The 16,488-nt window shown below is 34.8% G+C and overlaps 3 protein-coding genes across 9 annotated transcripts in view; 2 read left to right on the forward strand and 1 right to left on the reverse strand.

Annotated features, from left to right (window-relative positions):
• LOC108691222 (protein fem-1 homolog CG6966) overlaps positions 1-1,688 on the forward strand; it is a 35,826-nt gene extending 34,138 nt beyond the window's left edge. For all 3 annotated transcript variants that reach the window (XM_018198898.1, XM_018198906.1, XM_018198910.1), the window contains 3 exons: positions 4-442; positions 542-754; positions 842-1,688. In XM_018198898.1, coding sequence (XP_018054387.1) covers positions 4-442; positions 542-754; positions 842-1,246 — 1,057 coding nt within the window. In that variant the 3' untranslated portion in view covers positions 1,247-1,688. The remainder of the gene's footprint in view (positions 1-3; positions 443-541; positions 755-841) is intronic.
• Positions 1,689-4,164: 2,476 nt separating this feature from the next.
• On the reverse strand, positions 4,165-12,804 carry LOC108690928 (myelin expression factor 2). 3 transcript variants are annotated; one of them, XM_018198492.1, is made up of 10 exons: positions 12,763-12,804; positions 12,337-12,586; positions 10,678-11,047; positions 9,970-10,269; positions 9,650-9,896; positions 9,399-9,575; positions 8,876-9,321; positions 8,036-8,171; positions 7,712-7,798; positions 4,165-5,005 (listed from the first exon to the last, which is right to left on the reverse strand). In XM_018198492.1, the coding sequence occupies exons 2-9, from the start codon at positions 12,351-12,353 to the stop codon at positions 7,743-7,745; spliced, it is 1,749 nt and encodes a 582-aa protein (XP_018053981.1). In that variant the 5' UTR covers positions 12,354-12,586; positions 12,763-12,804; the 3' UTR covers positions 4,165-5,005; positions 7,712-7,742. The 3 variants fall into 3 exon arrangements, with proteins under 3 accessions (XP_018053981.1, XP_018053988.1, XP_018053973.1); XM_018198499.1 differs by lacking the exon at positions 4,165-5,005 and adding an exon at positions 6,329-7,647 and having other exon boundaries at positions 8,876-9,291; XM_018198484.1 differs by lacking the exon at positions 4,165-5,005 and adding an exon at positions 6,329-7,647 and having other exon boundaries at positions 12,763-12,803.
• Positions 12,805-14,160: 1,356 nt separating this feature from the next.
• Positions 14,161-16,488, forward strand: part of LOC108690323 (eukaryotic translation initiation factor 5A) — a 4,551-nt gene continuing 2,223 nt past the window's right edge. Inside the window, exons 1-3 of one of the 3 annotated variants that reach the window (XM_018197557.1) lie at positions 14,161-14,256; positions 15,742-16,034; positions 16,326-16,460. In XM_018197557.1, coding sequence (XP_018053046.1) covers positions 15,759-16,034; positions 16,326-16,460 — 411 coding nt within the window. In that variant the 5' untranslated portion in view covers positions 14,161-14,256; positions 15,742-15,758. The other 2 variants (XM_018197574.1, XM_018197566.1) reach the window with 2 other exon arrangements.

Raw genomic sequence — 16,488 nt, forward strand, 5'->3', positions numbered from 1 at the left:
TAGATATCGGGGAGACGGACCAGTGATAGCAAAACCTGAATCTCCACCGCTTGTAGCCGCTTACGATTACGCCCGAGAGGTAATTGAACCTGAAGCTTTGGACGATTTGTTAGCAGATCCAGATGAAATGCGCATGCAGGCACTGGTGATTAGAGAACGAATATTAGGACCGGCTCATCCAGACACTAGTTATTATATTAGATACCGCGGAGCTGTCTATGCGGACGCGGGTAAATTCCGTCGCTGCATCGAATTGTGGAATTATGCTCTCGATATGCAGCAAAGCATGCTGGAACCACTAAATCCTATGACACAAAGCTCTCTATTCAGTTTCACCGAACTCTTCAGCTTCATGGTGGGCGAGGAAGGTAGACAGACGACAAGAGGTCGTAGAGTACCGCCAGTAAAGAGGGAAGATCTGATGAGAGTTTTCGAGAAAGCTGTAAGTATGAAAGTATCATTGTCGTCTTTCAATATATCTTCCAATATATCTCTCAAACCATCAATATTTATTCGTTCACACTGCAAAAATTACTTTTAGATTAACGAAGTAGCGAAAGGAAAACAAATGCTGGACAAGATGGGCGATCTGACATGCGAGCGTGATTTTACATTCTTGAACAGAGTTCTTGTTATCACTTTGCACTTGGCGTGCCTATTAACGCGAGAGACCGGAGAAAAGGATAGCGAAGAATACAATGCCTTTCACAAAGAACTCTACAAGTTAATTCGAATAAATGCCAAAGGCAGACACGTGAGTGACACTTAAAATAATTATTAATAATAAAAGGGAGATTAAAAATAAATATCTACATTTTCAGTTTTGTAATGTGTTTTTCAGGGTCGTGACGCGCTGCATTTAGTTCATAGCGAGGATGGTGCGCTGGTTGGCAGGTATCCCACATGCAAGTTCCCATCTCCTCATTTGACTAAAGCTCTGCTAAGAGTGGGTGCAAATGTAGTTGCCAGGGACAATGACGGCAACACGGCTCTGCATCTTACCGCGCTATTGCAACCTTGGCGACCGAGTCTATCGATCGATCTGCTCGACGCCGGCGCGCATCTCGATGCGATAAACAACGACGGCAAGACGTTCCAGATGCTATTGCCAAATAAGGAGCTTTATGATTCGATTTGTCCTCTGAAATACACCACACTCGCCTGTCTGGCCGCGCGAGTGGTCAAAAAGACGCAGAACATCAGCAGAGTGCCCGCACATCTCCGCACTTTCGTTGAGATGCACTAGTTGCGATGAGACACCACCAGTGAAATGCCATGGCAAACATTTCTACTCGAGAAAATGTGATGATTATGGAAAGCATGGTGATAATTCGGGCGTTAACTTGAATTCATAATTCATTCATTCTAGCATATCGATATTCTCCTTGAATGTCTTCTAACAAGAGACATACACGGTGTGACATGGAGCATCATTATATACTTGTTGTTCGCCAATGTTAAACAAGAATGAGATAATCATTGTGTTGTACTAAGTCGCTTGTTGGAAAGCACCCCTTATCATGGGCTTATCGAAGAGGGAGGTTTGGGAATTCAAACTCCCCCCGAAATTTTTTATTAATTATTTGATTTTGAGAGAGTCCCATTAGCGCACATTCTACTCATTATAAGACCATATAAATAATTTTTAATACTTCTATTAATTGGAAAAAATATTGCTTTGATAAAAATGCGACACATAGAAAATTTTCGTAAGGTTTTTGTCACGAAAAACAGAATATATGCTATAATTAATTCTTATAAAGAAGGATAATACAGTTATTACATTCTTGTAATAACTATATTATCCTTCTTAAAAGAAAGTTTTTAAAAAAATAAGTAAAAGTTATATATTGTACAAAACGTAACATTTTTCCTCTTCAAAATGAAGTATGAGGAGAAAATTGTAAAATATCCAAATGAAATTCATTAATGTTAAAAAAATGTTAAATTACACCCAAATTAGTGCAGTGACATTCTTCTCAGTACAATAGCAAAATATTTTTTTTTAGTTGTTATTTCAATTAGTGCAAGTACATCCCTAGGTTGATTGAAATCTCCTTCTCTCCCTCCTCCGAAAAAATTTCACGATACGCCCATGCCCCTTATTGTACAGGATTTTGAAATCGTTCTGATTTCTAGTTGTTTTTTTTTTAAATGAGAACGATTTTGAGATATTTTGTAACTTATATTAGAACAGGGATAAAAAGATTGTCCCTGAGAAGCAAATCTTCTGATTAATGATATACGAACCACACGTGATCCCAAGAAGATTTTTTGACAGCTTCTCTCATAACATACATAAAACATGTTTCGCAATAAGATTTTCGCAAACAAAAAATACTTTTTTATTTCAGTTGACAACTTTCTTTTTATGCTTCGTAATTAATTTACTGAAAGAAAACTCCAAATACATACATCTTTTAAAGCGAAAATTATAGATTTCGCTATTAAAAATTTTATATTCAATAAAGTGGAATAATATACACTTTACTTATGTATATACATATATATATTTTTTAATACGATTACGGTAATTCATAAAATATCTATTTTCATAAAAAGAATTTTAAAAAGATTAAAAAATTTAATGAGAAACCTTCCTCCATTTCAATTAATAATTTTTTATATAATTATTTAATTAACCTTTATTTAATTAATTATTTTGAAAATTGATTGGAGATATTAACGCGTTTTTATCGAAATAAAATTGATTTATCAGCATTTTTATTTAAATCCTTGCTTGCCATTATTTTTGTTAGATTGAGATTAATTAGCAACATATTTTAATAGATCTCTTTAATATCAATGTGTGATGATACGAAAGAGAGCCTTTTTAATTTTGATGAATGAGTTAGATGAATATTGGTGATAATGCAGACATTGTGATCTTATTATTGCGAACTTGGCCTCTCCCTTATACATAAACCCCGCGCAAGCTATATTTTATATATATATAGGGTGCGTTACCAAAATCCGGACAAATTTAAATTTAAATTTTCCGCTATATTGTGCCTCCGCCAAAGATTGTTGTTGGCGTCCGAGAAAGCCTGCTGCTTCTAATAAACAATCATATTCTCAAAATGGCCGTGATATTGAAACCAAGTGCGGAGTATAATCGTATCGAAGAGCCATGATCAGCGAAGGTCTTCGCGCTCAATAATAATACGAAATAATTTGGTTCTTTGGAGATACGCGAAATCAACTGTTTATGATGTTGTGGCTGTTCTTGGACTGTTCTAAAGCCTTATATACGGCTTTAGAATAGTCCAATGAAGGTTTTAGTATGCCAGTGAGAAAGCGTCACTCGAAAAAACGCACCGCGAACCGAGACCGCAGTCATTGAAAAGGCTCAAGCGCTGATTTCAGATGACCCAGGGCAATCATTGCGCATTCTGATGGATGTAGTGAAGTAGATGGAAACTATGGCGTCCGGAAGGCCATATGTTTTTCAGCAGGACGCATGAGTCATTTGATTCAAAATTGGCTCTCAGACAATGTCGATATGTTTTAGTTCAAGAAATTCTGGCCTCCCAATAGCCTAGATTTAAATCCCTTGAACTACTACGTATGGAGCATAGTTGAAAGGGTCACAAACAAGTCTCGGCATCCCAATGTGACTCATTAAAAATCGCTGTTGAGATAGCATTCGTCAGCATGGACAGCGCTACATTACAGCATGCGTGCGAACACTTCAGACCGAAAATAGAGGTCGTCATTCAAGCTAATGGGGGATATATCGAATAATTGTGCTCTGCGGGGATTCCCCAAGTGCCATGTAAAAGGATTTTTTGTAATATTTAATTTTTTATTAAAACATTTTGTTTAAAGAAATTGTCCGGATTTTGATGACGCCTCCTGTATATATATATATATATACATACATAATACGTTGATAATATTAGATAACATAAATGTACGTTAAATTCAAGTGTGTTATCTTAGAAAAGTGACTTTTTACCTTGCTGTATAAACAAATAAAGAGAGAAACATAGATATTTGTAATAAAAGTTTTCTGACACTGTGAACAATGAATAATGTAATGATTCTACATTTAGCATACTACAATTTTGTTTTTCAACATTTTTCACGTGTATAAAATTATGTTCTCTTACATATATGAATAAAGCGTGAAATGTAAAATTGTAGTATGTTACGTTTGTCTCTTATTTCAACACACTTCGAATATAAACAAGTTACTTCAGAATTTGCTAATCATTGATATTCCAATGAGCAACAATGATCGAATGATTTTATATATTATTCGCATAAGTTATAAAATTGTGAGCATTCATATTTATTTGAAATGTGATAATCCATTTATAGAGAAAAGACGCGTCTCTACATAATTATATATAAATATATACAACATATAAACGGACGTGTGATGTTTAAGGTGCCTTTTTCTTTTGAGAGCTATTGAACAATGCACTCCTTGTGCTAAATGTGAACACGATTGTCGCAGTACTGTTTGTACCATTAAGACTAATTTATACGTACGAATTTCTCGTATTTACCGTTATTATGCAATTTTATACATTTTACATGTTTCGTTTGAGCCGATAATCCCGTTTCTGGCACATTTACGCGCGTCCGAACTATTAACTGCATCATTATAATATTACAGGACGTCGCGTTACGCGATTTTCCACAAAAATAGTAATCTTTACACTTACCCCTCGCGTATCGAAAGTTATTTTATAATGTATAGGTAAATGAAGAAATACAGCTGTAATTGAAAGTATGATTTGACAATTCATTCTTTTTTATTTCGCACGACTCACAGATACAAACTGTGTTCCGTTACTCACGAGTACTGAAAATCTATAGTTTACGTTACGTATATACTATAGCTTTCCAGTACTCACAATGAATCGTGGAACGCAGCCACAAACGTCGCACGTAATAATTTCCCTGGAAAAAAAAACAAATGCGTGAAGTGATTGTCAGCTATTAAAACTTACCTGTTATTGTCATATTTTGGAACAGATGTTTTCTCGATCGTGATCTGAAAATAATCAATAATATCCATTGTATCTATGCCCCAGTGTAATAAAAATATTCCTTATATGATAATTCATACATATATTATATATATATATATAATTTTATTTCTGTCTCGCGAGAAGAGAAAAACGCTTTTAGTTTTCATGTAACAAGAGATATTGGTTGGAATGGTTGCGCTGTACGAATAAATGTCGCATAAATGTCACAATGATAAAAGAATAAACGCTTCTTGGCTCCTAAAATCGACGGAACTGTTAATACGAAAAGATGAGCACCGATTCTCGAGGAATAATATAAATAATAGTCACGATAATTTTTATATCATGTATCAGAATCCTGATGTAGTCAATAACAAAAAAAAAAGGATAATGCTACGTCTTCTTCAACTTGTAGAAATTTAATCAAGCGTTGAACGAAAGGGAGGATCAATCGCTAAGAATGCGCTAACGTGCGCATAATTTTTTATTGTCGATCGCAAGTGAAACGTCGATGAACGCTCTTACCATTAAAATATATTAATAAAAGTCTAGAAAAAAACCGCAAAGTTCCGTTACGACAAATCGATGGAGGTCAAAGTTTGTACAAAGTGAATACTTGGAAATAAAATCATTGGCGCGCATTGAAGATTTCGCCGTCCTTCATTCACAGTTCTATATACAGAGTCGACTACACCATGTTAAAGACAAAAACCTCATGTTAACTATTCCTTTCTCGGTCACATTTCCATAAAAAATCCATCGATGCGAGCTCAATTTCATCGACAGTAAAAGTATTGTTAAAAATTATTGGAGATGAAGAATACACGTGATAGCACCACGCATGTTTAAATTCTCGCTATTAATGACAGAAAAAGTAATTATGCTAATCTCTCTCATTCTCTCATTCTCTCTTTCTCTCTCTCTCTCTCTCTCTCTCTCTCTCTCTCTCTCTCTCTCGGGGGGCCAGATATCGTCAATCGTCTCTCTTCCCGGAACCGTCTTCGGAAAATCAGGGAAGAAAATCATCTGAAAAAGTATCTCACCTGCGAGCTTGAAAGAGCACCTTCCTCCTCATTGCGCAGATACTGATGTCCCAATTGTACGGAAGATAATCTGAGGAGTGATCTATATTTTAAGACGTATCAATAAACGAATGGACTCGTATTCTGCTTAAATGCAACGTGTTTACAGGACAGTTATGATTAATCGTACCATTTAAACATTTAGTTGCATCGCATACTAAAACTCACTTGACAAGATCCATCCGAACCAACAAGAGTGATCGCTTAAAAAAAAAAAATAAAAATTTCACACAACAGCACAGAAATAAAACACAACGACCAGCATAGGTTTTTTATAGCCAAAATGAATTTGGATTTTATTCAATCATTGTTATGATTGGTGGTTATACAAGAGTGTTATACAATAGAATATTCCTCGAGATCTACATGGCGAGAGAAGAGTTATGTTTACCAAAAAATATTTCGGTGACACCAAACGCAATTCGTCCATTGTACCGGAATCAATCCAAGTCTTGTCCGCGTACATTTCTGTGGGGGAACAGAAAAGATTAAAAGACGCTATTCAATGTCACGAGAGGCTCGATTTACTTTTTGGTAAACATACTACGGTCCATAAAACGCAGAATTTATGCCGAATCTAAATCGTCCGATGTACGTTCGCCGAAATATTGAAGCGAGTTTGAATAAACTGAGAGGGGATCTTCCTAAAAGCGGCGGACTACAACAAATTTTTCTCATATGCTTCATTTAGGGGTCGTAAAATTATTCTTACAAAGATGCAAAACAGTATGTATGTACGGTAAATTAAAAAAAAATTAATAATAATAAACAATGTGATCGCGTAGAAATCGTGGCGACAAAGCGCTGTCTCCTGTCAAATACCACATGTGCTTTTTCTTACGCATAAGTGCGAACGATGCGACGAGAATATCCAACACAAAAAATCCACGATCTGCATAAAGTAAGATTTTAAACGAGCGTACCTCGATAATTCGCAAGCCGGAGATCTAATTCGATCGAATAACGATTTTACAACGTTAAAAAATGTGTTTTCATGAACGAAAGATTAATCTCTAGCCCTTGATGGACTCAGCTGCGAATGAGCAGAGCATCACGTTAGATCGAAATGATGGAGAACCGATCGATCTCTCGTCATGATAATTAAGAAGTACAAACTTACAGACTACAGAATCGCTAATTACGGTAATTAACCTGTAAATAGTGAATAACCTACACACACTGAAAAGAAACCTACTGACTTACTTATAGATCATCATGAAACCTAAGCCTAAAAACAACTATAGTCTCGATCGCTAGAAAAAAAAAACTGATATAAGAAGTGAACAATTAGTAGACTTCCATTGTAAAAAGGAACGATAGTCTGGTGATATATAAACAATACAGAATTGAAAAGTTGAAAGGGGATAAAGAGAAAGAGAGAGGGTATGGAGAATGTACGTCAATCAGTAGTCATATGACTGTTACAACATTGAGTAGCCATCACAAACACGACTTGCTGATCTTCCAAAGATAGATACTTCTCATTCACTGTCCTAAGTTCTGCCAGACAACTAGGATGAATTTCAAGTATTGTCATTAGGAGTGGAATCCTGCAGACGACACAAACACCCAGCTTCCTCACGCTGCGTCAATAAGTTATGGTTAAGTATCAAATTATAGTAATATAATCTTTTTTATCGACGTTACCTTGAATCCCTCGAGGCTTATCCTTCCATTTTTAGTAGAGACGCACATCAATTGTTCTGCCATCAATACGCGATCGATTCATCATAGCTAATTGTGATAATTAAGGAAAACTCAATTGTACAACACAATTTTTTTCAAAGTAATTATAAAAAGAATAATAAAATTAATAAATAGATAATAGTTGTGATTAATTTTTTTTTTCTTTATTATATATCTTGTAATTAATGATTCAAAGAAATAAAAGGAAAAAAAAGGAAGAAAATGATCAAACTATTTTATTTCTAACAAATATTAAAATGTTTGTTTTCGTTTTGAAAAGGATACTCACAGCACGCTCGGCATCCCATTCAGATGCGAACCGTACCATACCCATATCGGCACCTCTCATTTCCGCGAATTTTACCTCTCCGGCGTCCTGGAACTTATCACGCAACATCTGCCATGTAGTGTTTGGAGGTAGCTGCAATACAAAAATTATAATTAAATATTGAACCAAAAAATAAAAAATATTAGTATTTTAAGAAATGAAAAATTCCGGGAAAGAAAGGAACCCAGGATCGAACGAGAATAAAAAAAACGTTTCCCCGTTTGAGGGAAAAATCCCGGAATGGAAAATTGTTTTATTTGATGTTACAAAAACAAAGCAATTACAAACATTGCTTTAGTTAAAATTTACATTATATCTATAATATAATAATTATTTTGTCTGAATAATGAAATTAAATAATTTATAAAGTTTTTCTGATTCTAGTTACTAATTTTTTATTTTGCATATTTCACCTTCACAAAAATGTTCATTTTAAATTTATATCTTTTTATAACTTTTTAAATGCTTACTTATATTTTGTTTGCTTAGTTTTAAAAGTGCTAAAAAATTCCAATAACATTTTAATATTTCTATAATTATTTAACATTTTATTCTGTAATAAAATGTTTTTAAAATAAATTTTAACACAGAAGTATTTTATATTTTATGTTATATTAAATGGAAGCTTTTAAAAACAGATTAAAAAAATAGATACCATTAAAAAAACGTTTTTTCCCCAGTGTCAGATTTTTTTCCTGGAGAAATCCTAAAGATAAGTTCTTTCCCAACGATTTAAATATTTCAGGAAAATAACAATAGAAAATATAATAATAATAATGTGAAACAAAAGTACATACGTTGCCTATAAGTATAGTATCTGACATCTGTCTTGAACCGTTGGAGTTCTGTCGATTACCACCACCGCTTTGGCCCTGGTTTCCAGAAAACCCACCGCCGCCACCAGAAACACGATCACCGTCCCCTCTGTTAAATCCTCCATCGAAATCTCTACCACCGCCACCGAAATTAGAGCCACCAAAGGCATTGTTACCACCAAATCCTATATCGTTATCCAATTTGGATAATCCACGTGGCGTGAACGTATTATTCCCTTGTCCACCAGCCAAAGAAGCCTGTAAACCGCTTAAGCTACCGACTCCGCCTCCAAAGTTATTTAAGTTTGATGCTAATTCACTCGTTAATGAGGAATTCAGCAGTGAGCTTGTGGTGAGATTAGCACCTAAACCAGCGCCAGCAAGGCTAGCTTGAAGGGCTGCTGCATTTGTGTTTGATAATGCCGATGCTAGAACAAATAGGAACTCATTTATTTAACGATTTTAATTGATTTACAAGAGGTACATGTAAAAGGTGCACGCTCACCTAATTGCGCAGGTACAACATTATTCAAACCGGCGCCGAAAGCGCCCGCAGCTAAAACAGGCGCTGAGATTGGATTTACCACTGGTGGATTGTTTGCTTGCACATTAGGAATATTTCTAGCAACATCTAATAATCTGTTACCACCGGCTCCAAGTCCCATGCCGATACCCTTCAAACCTGATTTACAAAAGTAAATTTGATTTATAAAAGCATATCAAGAATGTCTGTCACGAACTGAGTAATGTAAGTACCTTCTGGTAATTTAGGCGGCATATCAGGTTCATTAGCTCTGTCAAGTCTGACAGTCATACGCCTATCATATAATTGTTGATTATGAAGCATCGAAATGGCTTGTACCGATTCTACCGGATGATCATATTCAACGACTCCAAAACCCCTTGATTTACCATCCTTGTCTTTTCCCAATTCAACATGCAACACTTTTCCAGCCAATTTGAAAACTTCAAGTAGCTTCTTCTCGTCAACTTTGTAGTCCAGCTGAATAAATAGATAGATCGTATAATTCTCCGATGATGTATACTTTTTAAAAATATAATCGCGTCATACTAACATTAGCGACGAAGACTCTTGTGACCAAAGGACCATTGATGCCTAAAGATTCTAAAAATTGTGTACTAAGACCGTAAGTGTTTCCAAATTTATTGTCTCCACCTCCACCACCACCGCCACCGCCACCACCGCCGCCACCACCGCCACCACCACCACCGCCTCCGCCACCGCTAGGTGCAGACATATTTTGTCTTCCGCCTCCTTGCGGTCTTGGAGGATCTCTGAATCTGTCGTCACGATTTCTATCATTGTTACGGCCTGTCGCTAAACGGCCGTATTTGTCACGTTCTACATCAAAATCCTGCAAAATAAATGTAATTCATCAAAGTTAAAATAATATAAATAATCTTTAAAATTAATCTTTTGTTAAATTATGTATTACATGTATTTTTTAACAAAATAAAAAAATTATTAAAAAATTAAATTTTTCTATGCTGTATTAGAAAAAATTTAGCGGCGATTTAGATAGAATCTAGATCAAAAATTAATTCAAAAGAAATGTTTTTAAAAAAGAATTAAGATAAAAAAACGTTTATTTAAAATCGTATTGCTAAATATAAATATTAAATTATTTCATATATATATAGCATTTTCATACGAAAAATATAAACTCTCATCATTTCTTACAAGACTATACATATAATACAAATAAGGTCTATTAAAATTATATCTAAAGCTGTGCGTGCAAATAGAAAATTTCTATACTTACTTCTTTAACAACAAGCTTCCTCCCTTTAATGTCATATCGGTGCATTTTTTCCACCGCTATCTTCACCGAGTCCGAATCTTCGAACTCCACTATCCCACATCCTCTAGGCTTATCATTCTCATCCGTAAAGAGCTCCACATGCGCTACCTTGCCAACCTCGGTTCTAAATAAATCCTTAAGATCTTGCCAACGAAAATCATAAGGAATGTTAGAAACATAAATTCGCCGTTCAGAAGCCTTCCTGCCGCGATCGTTTCTGTCTCTACTGCGATCGCGACTGGCTGAGTTTATGCGGTTTGGTCTGTCTGACCTTCGATTACGGTCGCGCTCTCTGCTTCTATCCCTATCGTCATTGTTTTGTGCCTGATTACTGTAATTACATGTGCAAAATAATATATCATACATATACAAAATAATATATCATACATATACGGAGCTGCGATATTATAACATAATATATTAATTCCCATTTCTGTCAATGTAGATTAAATTTAATCTCAGTTCAAACTTACTCTTCATCTTTTTCTAATTCTTAGAATTAGAAAAAACTGCGTTCTACTTAACACTCACAACACTGGTGAGCATAATTTATTCTTGTTTAACATTTGATAAATCAGAAGAATGAAATAATTCCACAAAATTGTGCATTAAGTGGAACACAGGCTACTATATATTATGAAAACGGGACTGTAAGAGAGAAAGGTATATATACTTCTTGTATGTATACTTCTTATATCAGACTTGTCCAATTTCAGCTTCGGAGCCAAAGCTATCGACAAAAAAAATCATATGAGTAAGATTTCCTGGATTGTAAAGTGTCGATAAACAAGCTTATTAATTCTTTACAGTCCCTGAAATTTTACACTAAATTTTTCTGCATCGATGGCTTTATGTTTTGGTTCCAGAGCTGAAATTGAACAGATTCAATGTATACTATCTCTCTTTAATTTATATCTTAAAATATTGGATGATTTCTATTTAGTGATACAAACATCATTGTATCTTTCTTGAAATTCAATAAATAACAAAGACAGAACGACACTATCATCAAATGCAAAGCATCCATTTTAGAGAAATAATGAGATAAAGTTAGAATGATAGTGCACACACACACACACACACACACACGCGCGCGCGTGTGTATATATATATAAGAAGAAAGTAAAAATATATCTGTAAATATATTTCTTTCTCTTTTTCTTTCTCGTTTTAATAAAATCGCTAATAGCCACATTCAGTTACCTCTAATTAAATGTAAACTACGTTATAGATATAAATATAAGAGAAAAGAAGTAAATCACATAGATTAGAAAGAGACATCAGGAAAGTATGGTAGTATTTCGACGCTAAAAGATGTATATATATATATATGAACGAAAGGTTAAGAGCTAGGCTGAAATTTTCGATACATATTTACAGCCATACGCTTGCACGATTGCAACGCTGAAAAGTATCGAACGGTATTTATCGAGTTATGCCTTTCCTATTGTCCTGTTTATAGTCACCGCGAGATCGGAGTAACAAAGAAAGTCCGCATCTCATATCGATGCATGCGACGATGACTCCACGATAGTCAAATGGACGGTTAACGACGTAAAACCCCACATTATGCGACTAATCCGCAGAAAGATATTATACCGCACGAGACATTATACTTACTCATCCGTCTTCATCATTACCAGAAGCCGGTCCTCGTTCACCTATCGGTCAGGCAATCCTACGAATCAGCCGTTAAATGGTATATCCAAGTGTACACCGAGCGTCGTATGAAATGGCCGTCACCGGAAGTGCAAACACGGAGCATTGCTCCACCATGGAGCATCGTGAGTGGCCACCGGATCTCACTGCGCTGGTCAATATCGCGGAATATGCGTTCTCGCAAAAATTTTGAAGTGATTTCATCGATTTCCTAAAAGCGTAATTCGAGTTATTATTCGAGCTTACAATTAAACTGCAATTAAAAAATACTCATCGCTGTATTAAATATATATATTCGCGATGAGAAAAATACGAAAAATACGTTTTTCACAATGAGTTTTGACTTTTGAGATATGCAGATATTGGAAAAAAAAAGAAGATACAAACCAAATTAATTATTCGGGAGTCTGCGCAGTAAGCGCGATAATAACTATACGAAATTCAACATGGGCCGTGGTCCGATTCATGCTCACAACACTTAAAAATCATTTAATCTTGTTGTCAAATGTTAAACGAAGACAAATGATGCTTATGAGCATTGTCAACATAAATCAGACCACGGCTATAATTACATGATTAATTTATCGAGAAATTTCTACAAAAGTATTACAATATTTTATTAATACGGATATAGAATTAATAATGTTTTAAGAAAAAATATTTAAAAAATATTAGATAAGAAATAATGTAGATAAAAAATATAGTTATAGATACAATGAATTATATAGTTAGAAATTTCTTTTGATGAAGTGTAATTTTGTTCGATTAATTAATTTAATAAATTAAAATAATCAAAATTGGATTAAATCGATTCAAAACAATTAATTGAATTTGACTAGCAAAATTGCTTGGAGCAAATTTTCTAATTAAATTATAATAATTAAAAAACAACAAAATTTATAATATTCTTTTCATGATAATATGATAGTACAGACTTGAAAAATTAACCGAGTATAATTATAATTTTAAGTTATAAAGCAAATTTTCTAATTAAATCATATAATTCCATATATGATTCATATAATACCATATAATTCATTACCAAATTTTTCTTCTTATAAAATAACAAACATTCCTCTACAACACAAAGTTGCACAAAAGTTACAGCAACACCGCAACAATATGAATATTGCATAGAGATTTTGCAGCGATATTGCTGCAAATTCTGTGCTGTATGAATTATAATAATTAAAAAGCAAAATTTACATATTTATTCATGATATTAAGATAATAAAAATACTACTTGAAAAATTAATCATCAATTGATAGTTAATGCAAATTTGCCAAAGTTATTTTAATTATGCATACGCCCATTTATGGAAGTCATTTCTACAGCACAAAAGTTGCAGCAATACTGCTGCAAAAATTTTGCAGCGATATTACTGCAAATTCTGTGTATAGGCATAAGCTAACATTTCATTTGTATAATAAATATTTCAAGTATATTAATTGGCTACAGATTAAAGAATTTCTGAAGACTTGAAAACTTCTTTTCTGCAACTAATTAATACACTCGAAAAATTTATCGTACAACAAATGGCTGCATTCAACAGAAAAAGCAGCTTGCAACTTGTAAAATTCTTTAATATAATTGATACGATTGAATAATAACTGAATCTAGATGTGATAAATCAAATATATTTAAAAATTTTACAACAGTTGGAAAACTGCTTTTTCTGCAACATTAGAAATTCCGCGCCATTTCGGACGCGAAGTCGCGACAGAAGCCACAAGATGGCGCTCGCAGTGGCGCTGCGGCCGCGTTCGCGACTCGCGACTGGCGAGAGCATCCGTGCAGTCGATGTTGTGAACCCCTATTACAATCCTGTGGCGCGCCGGCGCAACACGACCTTCTGGTTAGAGTATCCATTTTGATCACATGTGAGTATTTCGAGCTGTTCTCGCTTTCGGCTTCAACTAATGGTGCTAATTGCCCAAACGAGCAGCGGATCATTAAAAATACGCGGGTAAATGTCGGGCCGGCTTACGTTCGTACGGCCGCGACGCAACGCGCCGCGACAGTAACGCGGTTCCCGTTAGCAAATGTGATCCGCTCACTCTCAGGTCCATTCAGTTCGTACTCGCTTCATCCACCTATCGCTCGAAATACGCTGTGCGCGACAACCGATGATGCCCCGGCAGCGTCGCGACACACCCCGGCGAACGTAACTCACGTCGAATTCACTCATCTACTCCGCGAAGCTCGCGAATTCCTTCGTGCTTGGTTGCGCGAGAGATCTTTGGTTAGTCGCGCCTCCCCATCCGACTCCGACACCTTTCACTGTGCGCGAACTCCCTGCGACGACGCGCCACGTGGTCACCCTGTTCGTCCGGGTGTAACCACGTTGCCGATAGCCCGAGTTTTGGTGACTCACGTTCGCATTATAACCGGTAGAAACTCGATCCAAGCGACGTTGTGTACGTACAATGTGTAGATATTTTATACAGGCGAGAACTCTGTTGCATTCGTGTAATTTCTCTAGTCGTTTTTTTATTCCTACTGTTGTCGATATTTCTGACGCTTATCAATTTATACGACTTAGGCTGCATAAATACAGTTGCAAATTATTTTGTTCAAAATAGCCTCGTCAGTGTCATTAACAAGACACACGAGGAAAAAAGTCATAAAATCGTTATCATTGTATTAGTGCAATTGTACCATTAATTTTCTTGTTTTTCAAATTAATCTATAGGTCTATTCTTTGTGGCTGAACTTATTCCAACGTAGTATTCCGAAGAATATCCTTAAGACACAGAGATGTCTTTTGGATGTTTAGGCTAAGAGATTTCTTGGAGGCCTATGCTTTATTAGTACACTTGTTATACACTTATATTTTATTTTAAATATAACGAGTATATCCATAATTTATTTATATATCCTTTACAATGCAATGTCAAAATCAGTACAAATTTATCTGTACAAAACTCCAATTATTTTTTTATGTATTTAAAGTGATTTAATATATCTCTGAAAATTCACTTATTCTAGAACAAATATCTGTATTTTATTTTGGAAGAAAATACAATTTACTACAATATAATTATCTTTCTTCGAAATTTCTAGAAACTTCTATAAATAGAAACTTATTCCGTGAAGATTAGAATTTATTCAGGCAAAGAATTAAATATGTATATGAAGATTTGATGGAAGCAAGATCGAAATTTTCATAGTTTAAAGCAACAAGGAATGGATCTTATAAGAAGAATTGGTTCTTAACAATCGACTGGTTCTTTTTCTTTCTTTTCTTAAAAGAAAAAAAGAAAAAAGAGAAAGATGAACTGTACAGAAGAAATTCAGCTAAAATGAATAAGACTTTTATGCTGATTTTGAATTTCAAATTTATACCTATTTTGTCCTCCACACAGATATCCATCAAACAACAATGGCAGATATCGAGGATACTCATTTTGAAACTGGAGATTCAGGCGCCTCCGTGACATACCCTCAACAGTGCTCAGCCCTGCGCAAAAATGGTTTCGTAATGTTAAAATCGCGTCCATGCAAGATCGTAGAAATGTCAACCTCTAAGACTGGCAAGCATGGTCATGCCAAAGTCCATTTAGTAGGTATCGACATATTTACCTCCAAGAAGTATGAGGATATCTGCCCTTCCACACACAATATGGACGTGCCGTTTGTTAAGCGGGAAGATTACCAGGTAAATACTTGTTTTTTCATAATTTCTTGCATGTAGCGAATTAAACAAATTTTACATAAAATTTTAATCTGTTTATTCTTTAAGCTATTAAAAAATGTTTATCCTTTTATTTTTATATTTATAAATGTATTTTATTGTTATTCATATTTTATAATCTTAATTATTTAAACTTTATTGTCAATATTACAAAGAAGAATAATTTGAGTAAAGTTTACTTTAAAATTTGAGTCTGCGACATAAATAATATGTTTCTGTGAAAATGTGAGAAACATTATAATTGTTTTGTGACAGCTTACAGATATATCTGACGATGGCTATCTCTGTCTGATGGCTGATAATGGAGAACTGCGCGAAGATCTCAAGATACCTGATGGTGATTTGGGAACACAGCTGCGTGCTGATTACGAATCTGGAAAAGAGTTACTTGTAAGCATACCTTTATATATATACATAT

Source organism: Atta colombica, unplaced genomic scaffold (assembly GCF_001594045.1).
Source record: "Atta colombica isolate Treedump-2 unplaced genomic scaffold, Acol1.0 scaffold105, whole genome shotgun sequence".
NCBI classification, from domain to species: Eukaryota; Metazoa; Arthropoda; class Insecta; order Hymenoptera; family Formicidae; genus Atta; species Atta colombica.